Raw genomic sequence first — 8,796 nt, forward strand, 5'->3', positions numbered from 1 at the left:
TGGCTTCTTCCCATCCTGATTAAGCTTCTATACAACAAGGCTAATTCTATTTCAGGCCTAACTCTCAACTAAGCCAATTCTACTAATAATTAATGATAGGCCAAAGGTGTTTGCATCACAGTATCACGTGCGTAAATAATTGACATATAAACCCATCACAACCACTTCTTGGATATTCACACATTTATACATTTATGATTAAAACGTTGAAATGTGTAGCGTTGAGCAACTTCCTGTTAATGAACCTCAGTGATGCAGTTGAAAATAAAAAAAAAGTATAAGCAAAGAACAGGTAGTTAGAAAGCAAGTTGGTTTTTCAGAAAACAATTTCACCTTTTTTCCAGTGAATATAACTTATTATATTTGGATGCTACAATTTATGCTATATTAATTCAATAATAGCTTATTTGTGTGAGCGTCCAAAAGTGAAACAGTCCTCCGAAATTAGTGGGGAAGCTGAGTTGGGTTTTTCTCCGTGCACTGTGTCCCGTGTGAGGAGGGGGGGTCTACTGTTATGAAATGTTATTATCTGTTGAGGCAGGGCGCCTTATTACAACTGTTGAATCCTATTTCTGAAGTTAAACTGACAGCCACCTTCAATCCATTATTTTCCAAACAGTCTAGTCAATTACTGATCGGCATTTTTACAGAAAATAATCTTAACCTTGTAGCAAAAAGTGAAGTCGTTGAGCGGGCATGTTGGGTGATTGATTAATTATTTTGAAATTCATTAATCACTTTCATGGGGCAAAAGGGCAACATCCTGCCACAGCAAATTGACTCCCCCCCCCCCCCCCCCCCCCCCCCTTCCCTCCCTCCAACCGACCACACACCCACATCGCACATACAAGGACATGTTCACGCGTATGTTTGAGAAGTAAAAAAAACATGAAAAACGTGTGTTTTCAAATTCATAAATTATAATTTAATACCAAGAACAAATTTACAGCAGAATGCTTGTTTACAATAAGCTAACACAAACAAACAAGAATTGTGTTCAACTATAAACTTTCACACACACTCACATATATCACTTGCAATTAATAATAATAATAATCATAAAAAAAGTATCTATACGTTATCAATACCCTGCAGTCATATATTTTTATATATTTATATAAAAACGTGGGTCAGTTTAAACTGTTCATAATTACAATCATGTATCATTCTCTGGTCCATATGTGGCTACGAACAGCCAAAGATCAGTGTTCAATCAGTGATCCCTTTTAATTCAACCACAACATGATGTTCTGGTGTGTGTTGAAGAAAAGCCTCAAAACAAAGACAAAAATGCTAGCTTCCAAATACACACACGCACACGTTCTCACACACACACGCGCGCACACACGCGCTCAAGCACACCACGGCACCTGTCAAAGACCAAAGGAGCAATAACACTAAAGTTAAAATATCAACTCCTTTTCCCAAACCTGCTCACCCTGTTTAAGTCTGTAGCCTAATAATGAACTTCGTTTCTTTTCTTTTTCTTTAAATACAAGGGCTAGTGTACTGAATGCACAGATTATATCTATACAGTCAAAAAAGAGAGAGAGAAAACATTTACATTTATATATCAAAGGTAAAATAGGTTAGCGACCTGTGGCCATGCATTCACAGTCTAAATATACATGAAAAAGAAAACATTTGTAGTAATATGTATATACATTAAAAACATAACTTTCAGTGCTACTAGCTAAGTCTGCCACTCAATTTTGAAGACGTTGTATTACCGAGAAAAAAAATGGCAACCACAGATTTTTCTTAATCACATATACTTTGTATAAAGGAAAAACTTGTTGAAATGAATTGACCTATATTTACAAGAATACTGCCTCTATCAGTGTTTTTCAAGTGAAATACACCACTGAAGTTTTAAATCTAATTGTGTTACCCCAAAACGTTGTAGGCCTACTTTAACAACGTTTTGATGGGGAATCACATCATGCTTGTCAGGCACTTAATGCTTGAAGTGAATAAAGGGTGACATTTCAGGGACGCTTTAATAATACTGCTATTAAACACTTCTCTGGCTAGGCTTCAAACTTTTATGACCCTTGCCCTCTCCAAATTTTTTTTTTTACAAGTTAGTTTTGCTTTCAGTGCAGATTGGGCCACTGCAACCACCCTTAAATGCACATATAATGCACTTAAAGAAACTTGTCTCAAATACCTTTCTAACAGCAGGATAGGCAACTTGTAGGATGTTTTTTATTGTGTCCAATTGGGGAATTAATGCAAAATATCCAAAGTTGGATGAAATGGGGAAGACTTTTTCGGCAAATAATTTGGAAAAACAAAGTTGATCCTGTAACTTCATATTAATAAAGAGCAAAATGTTACCGGTGGGTCATAAAGTTGAACATGAACTCCAAAAAAACTCCCTTGCAGATGGTATTGGTCATCCTAAGAATATAAGTGCGCTTGCAGCATTAAGCCTAGATTATAAGCCTAAACTCCTATTGCTGTGGTTTTAATTCTTTTTAGAACTTTTTTTTAATTTTTTTTTACATTTTTTTTTTTTACACCTTTTTTAAAATAAATCATTGTTTTAGAAAATAACACCACCTGTACTACAGAAATCACATAGGCCGGTTTGGAACCAGAAAGGAGGAACAAAGAAAGTACAAAACACAGCTATACATGGACACAGGACAAGTCATTTGAGAAAAGAAAATTCACGTTTTGTATTTTCCCTTTCTCCTGTTTTTTTTCCATTTTACCCAAATTATCATTTTAAATGCACTTAATACTTAAATGTTCCTCATGAGGATCAACAAAATCCCTTTTACTTTTTTCTCATTTTCTTCTTTCATTAAAAAAATGAATCGAAGCAGGTTGTTCTGCATGAACACTGGGAGCTTGTATCTGCCATTTTGAAAGTTCAGTGGATGTCTCAATTTTTTTTGGAGTAGGGGGGAATTCACAGTCATTTACGTCAATGTCTTTCTTCATGAAAGCCAGCCCCGTGTAACAGCCGGTTTTTTTTTTTTTTATTATTCCTTCCACAAAAGCAGCTATAATCATTGTAGTCTCGCAGCCCCCCAACCCCACCTTTTGTTTGTTCGTCTCCTTCTTGGTTTACTGAATTGACATGTAAGGCCAGTTAAAACTGCTCCCCGAAAGCAACATATCCCTGATGAGAGTTTCAATTGGGGTTTTACCTACCAATCGGACGAAAAATAATTGTTCTATGACCGAGGAGGAGACTGTGCGGAGGGAAGGCAAGCGGAGTAACAACTTCCCAAACCGTGTTGGCTGGTTGGGGTACTGGCTCCGGACATATTCCTCCAGGGCGCACTGGGACTTCTCCTGCAAACTTTCCACATGGGCCACATCTGAGAGGCCACAAGCATCTGGAAGGAGGGGGGAAAGCAAATAAACATTAATAAAGTGTAACCTAAAGTGTTTCTCTCACTAGGAGTTTTTTTCCCACCGTGGTGATTTGGCGGAAATTGATAGCCTGTCACATTTAGGAAAAAAGCAATTATTTTAGGAAATTATTCTTATCCCATTATATGTAGAAGTGGAGTTTATTAGTCTCGAGGCTTGTTTTCATTAATAACTAGTGCATATATTTTTCAGTGTATGATAATTATTTAATACCATTGCGCTATGCGAATAATTATCACACCACAAATAAAATAATAGCTCTGCACTATGATGGCAACTTCTATGGTTTAAACAATTCTATCATATTTTAATTAACAAATATAAAGACTAAATAAAAACCGAACTTGAACCTTTTTTGCCATACTCAAGAAAGCAGCGGACAATGTGAGTGTTGTTTTGCTTCTCTTAATTCGGCGGTCCTCCTTTTATCGCTGCTATAACTCGGCTATAGAGTCAATTAAAGGTGAACTAAATAATTAAGCATATTCATAGCAAAAGACTGTGTTTTAGATGGGGCTGTCTTTCACAGTCAGTGGCAGAGCGAGGCAGAGGGGAGGGGGAGGGAGAGAGGGAAAGACAGAGAGACCTACTGACCTTTAGTGAGCAGAGATTTAGCTTGGAAAAAGGGCCCATAGCCTACGGAGTTGCCGTCATACTACACCACCAGAGACGCATAATCACTATCTTTGCTGCTGCATGTGGGCGGCAGCTGATTATGTGCCAACAACGCTTGTACGCGCAATGGTTAAGTTTGTAAAGTTTATGCATGACAACAACCAAACCACCAAAGTAGCAAAGGCGTGTCATCTAAGCTACAACACACAGCTCACGTTCAAGCCTCAGGTATGGAAGAGACAAATTAAACCATCGTGGCCCATTAAAAGGCTTAATAATAAAATCCAATGACCTGAAATGTGATTTTTTTTTTTTTGAATAGGCTAACAAACCATCACGAAAACAATAGTGGGCTGCTATAGAGCTAAATGAATTACAGAGGCTGATGGCTTGCAGGTATGATATAATTTCAAAGACATGCATTCACATGCGATGAAACCGTGTAAATCTCTTACACACGGATTGTTTTATTTCACCCTTTAATGGTGGAGTTAATGTAACAAAAATAGCTGGGAAGTTTGGGTCATGACCTAGTTCTGGAGCAAGTCCAGAGACGCCTTATATCCTGCGAGGCGCAGAGAATATTTCTGCAAATAAAATGAAACCCGCCCCTCCTGTCAGTGCTCGATATCCCATAATACTGTTAGATTCTGACATATTTGTAATTACAATGTGGGCATGGGGTCTCCATGCTTTTTCTCGGACATGTCTGTCCCCTGAATGACACGAGAGCGTTGAAACCTGCGCTTTGCTTTTACTGTGTGCAAATGGGACATTAGGCTTGTCTTTCTTTTTCTATTCCCCTCCCCCTCGGAGCCTGACATCATTTATATCTGTCATCCCCTACAAACAAGACGTGGGGTATACACACATTGATATATGGCGGAAAAAAAATCAAAGTGTAGCAATTCCTCTGCAAGCTATTGGATTCCTAAAAAGTCTGTTCATAGATAGATTTTATGATGATTAAGGTAATTATTGTGGAGTTATCGGTCTTCTTTAACTCGAGATTATGTTCTAATGTTTCAGTCACTTTGCTCTTGTTTTGTTGTTAATTTAAGTAAAAAAAATCCATTACGTGGCCATGCCTAATATTTCCAGTTTAGCCCTGTGTGTGTGTGTGTGTGTGTGTGTGTGTGTGTGTGTGTGTGCGCGCGTGTGTTAAATCAGTTGATTAATTAAGTGGTTTATAATTTAGCCACAAGTCTATCCAAAAGCTCTTGACCACGAAGGCGGCATATAGGTGCACATTGAAGCAGGGTGTTCATTTAAGACAAGCAACAGCCTCTGTAGATACATTTATGTCAGTGTTAATTTAGCTGATGTCAGTGAGCACGTTAGTGACATTCACACAGACTGAACTTGGAGTGTGCCAGTCTATTGTCTTACCTGTGGTGAAGAGCACAATTGCCTTTAAGCAGCTATATTCAGCAGAGTCAACGTGCAAAACTTTGAGCTTCTCCACTTGTTCTTGGAAGATCCTAATGTGGTCCATAAAGGCCACCACTCTGTCCGCAGACATGGGGGAGGCGTGAAGGCCAGCCGCCGCCAGGAGAGGAGCCACGTGCAGGGGCATGGAGCACTGCGCGGCGTTGAGCACAAATAACTCACTCCACGTCAACCTCAGCAGAGCCACCTGGTCGGTGATCTGAAGGTCTGGGAAGAAGGGAATATTCCTGGCCCACTCCACGGCGCTGAAGAGCATCCTGGCTGCTAGTTCACAAATGTTCTCGATGCCCATTATGTTGTTGGGCTGCATGCACTGACTGCCATACCGGGACGTCGGGTAGGGCTCCGCTCTCAACAGGAGAGAGATATATCCGGATAAGTAGGAATGGCAGTGCAGTGGGTCTCCATTTGTCAAGGCGAACTGACCGTGGTGTGGCTGTGTGGGTGGCACCCGTCCCCTTTGCACGGCTGCAGTAAAAAGAGAAACTACAGATATTGAAGCCTGAATTCTACAAATCATCACACAATATCCTCATGGGCTTAGAGACATGCTGTTAAATATTATACATTTTAACTGGGCAGAAAAACGGAATCAAACGCTTACAGCTCTTATGATAAATAAATGACACACATCATGTTTTTTTATATAACATCATAACAGACACACACACACACACACACACACACACACACACACACACACACATTAGGCTATTGCATGGGAGTTTAAAAAAAGGCTGCACAGACAATATTGAAGCTGTAGGGAGACAAATCATGTAATGAAACACCAGAGATGCGCCTTAAAACACGTTTAACACAAGACATGCATATGTCTTTAAAATGATGCTTTTCGGCAACAGCAACACGAGCTGGCTGTGAAGGAACACAAAGAGGGCAAGGGAGACCTTGCATGTTTAACCCTTAACCTACTTAGCAATTCATCTCGTTTTACCATACATGCAGGCCTATTTTCGACTGATATTCAAATAAATTCTTAGGATTATGCGCGCATAATTCACGCTAGTGTCCAGCTTTAGACACAGTGAACGAGGCAGACGCGGTAGATGTGGAGATGTAGCCTGAACACGCTATCTCTTAATTCGACACTCGCCATAATAGCGCAGAAGGCTATATTGTATCATTCAGTACAGATGTATATCTGCGCTCATGGCGTTATCTGAATATACATTTGATAGCCCTCGCATGGCCAGGGGTCGGATCTTGTATGTGAAATGCAGAACTATGGAGCGCTGGACACGGATACTACAATACAGCGGCTAAAAGGAAGAACCGACGAGCCCCGTCTCGACCACGGCGGAGAGCGGCTCCATTGCGTGCTGCTGCCGCACAGCCGGGGAGAGAATAGTCGGGAGAGAAGACAGGCTACGGTGGCGACATAACACGGTTTCATGTCTGGAAGCCTAAAAGCACATTCACACAAATAAATAAGAAAACAAAAAGTCCCAATACCTTCCCGTCTCATGCCGACTTTCAGGCATTTTTTGAGGCGGCAGTACTGACACTGATTGCGGTGGTGTTGGTCGATTGGACAATTCCTGTTGGCACGGCATGTATAAGTGAGGTTCCGTCGTACGCTCCGTTTGAAGAAGCTTTTGCACCCCTCACAAGTGAACTGGCCGTAGTGTTTGCCGCTAGATTTATCCCCACAGACCACACATTCAATGTGCTGTGGCTGCTGTTTCTCCGATTGCTGCGTCGTCTGGTTCGTCGGCGTGGACTGTGTGTTGTTCGGGGGTCCTTGGATCGGCGTCTGAGGGGTCGGAGGGGCGACCTGAGAGGCTGTCAGATTCAACTGGCCCGGTTGAGGGGTGGCAAGAGATAGTCCTCCTTGGGTTTGCGAGGAAAGGGTGCCTTGGGTGTCAGCCACATCGTCCTGGGAGCCTCTCCACACTACCATTGCCATATCTATCAGTCAACGTAAAGAAACTTTTTGTCTGCCGTTTTGGTGTCGCGGTGAATAATGTCTCAAGGAAACGCGGTAAACTGTGACTAACAGCCGGACACACGAAATGTCAAATCTAGCCTACGTTGAATCCACTCAGAATCTCCCGAAAACTGTCGATTTATTGCTGTTGGAGACGTTGCGGAGCACGTTTTCAAAACTGATGCGATGGCGAGCTGAGTCGCTGCCTTGCGCTTAAAGGCCAAGTCCAGGGGCGCTTACAGTCAGCCATCCAGTACACCCATCAATGGGAAATGTAGGCTAAATATTAAAATAATCAGCCGAGGTAGCATGGACTATTCAGTGAATGATGGAGCAGGTTTGGAGAGACCGTGCCTGCAGCAGCATAGAACAATTGGTGAGCACACTGTAGCAGCTACTATCAAGTTCCAGCACAAGTCTTGAAGAAAATCACCAACTGGGTAAAAAAAAATCGCGTCTTCTTCCTTTTTCTTCTTGTGAGGTTGCGCCAGCAAAGCGCGCAGCTGAAGCCAATGCTTTTTGGGAGAGCCTGGAATATGAAGACAACTCTCCCCAAAAAAAGCAAAAGCACTAAAAAACCAAAACACAAAAAAACAAAGATCGCAACCTACAAACCTCACTCCGTGCACTGAAAAATAATAGGAAAAAGGAGTAAAGAAACAAAGTGATCAAATATGTTAAAAAGGCGGAGGTTAGGAAGTGATTTGCGATTGGTAGGAGCCGGGCTGGCAGAATGCTTTCTCTCTGATCAGCTCACTGAGCTCTCTATATAGTGAACTTTGACACGACTGCTGCAACTTAGCACACGTTACCATGGAGATCGGCTGCCATATAAGGAAGGAGAGTGTGTTTGACTGGTCAGAGCTCAGGGACCTCCCCCTGAACCTTATTGGCTAGTCGGCACTTGTGCTACTTGGTACCTTGCCAGAGCCAGCATGGAGGTCGAGAGGGCCGCTTGGTCCTAAAACGAGACGGATTTCGGGAAGAGGAATCCTTTCTATTCACTCAAATAGCCCAGTTTATAGAATATACTGATATTACCAGTAAAACTTTGGCAAACTGCATGAGGAAAAACACACAGTCTAAATTCAGTGCCTTATATCGCGTTACAGTATATCCGTAGCCGTATAGCAAGCTGAAACATCCAGATATTTCGTCCCTGAGACACAGGTGCACCTTTTGGAACAGGATCTGTGCTCATTAGCCACTATAAAACTGTCTATCTATTGGGCCATAATCTTCATCCTTCAAGCATGTGGATATAAAAACAGAGTACAAAAATACACATCTTAGTAGAAAAACAGACAAAACAAGACACTCAGACTGCATGATGCTCTAAATGAAGATTGGGAACATTATAGGATAATTGTGAATAAAACAGCATGAAGACTCATGTG

At 41.4% G+C, this 8,796-nt stretch overlaps 1 protein-coding gene across 2 annotated transcripts; it reads right to left on the reverse strand.

The window, feature by feature from the left end:
* Nucleotides 1-2,341: 2,341 nt before the first annotated feature.
* On the reverse strand, nucleotides 2,342-8,297 carry nr2f2 (nuclear receptor subfamily 2, group F, member 2). Of its 2 annotated transcripts, none has more exons than XM_076089045.1 (3): nucleotides 6,925-8,297; nucleotides 5,395-5,922; nucleotides 2,342-3,353 (listed from the first exon to the last, which is right to left on the reverse strand). In XM_076089045.1, the coding sequence occupies exons 1-3, from the start codon at nucleotides 7,376-7,378 to the stop codon at nucleotides 3,079-3,081; spliced, it is 1,257 nt and encodes a 418-aa protein (XP_075945160.1). In that variant the 5' UTR covers nucleotides 7,379-8,297; the 3' UTR covers nucleotides 2,342-3,078. The 2 variants fall into 2 exon arrangements, with proteins under 2 accessions (XP_075945160.1, XP_075945159.1); XM_076089044.1 differs by having other exon boundaries at nucleotides 5,395-5,940.
* Between the last annotated feature and the right edge of the window lie 499 nt (nucleotides 8,298-8,796).

Source organism: Anarhichas minor, unplaced genomic scaffold, assembly GCF_050575085.1.
Source record: "Anarhichas minor isolate MPS153535 unplaced genomic scaffold, ASM5057508v1 ptg000011l, whole genome shotgun sequence".
NCBI lineage: Eukaryota > Metazoa > Chordata > Actinopteri > Perciformes > Anarhichadidae > Anarhichas > Anarhichas minor.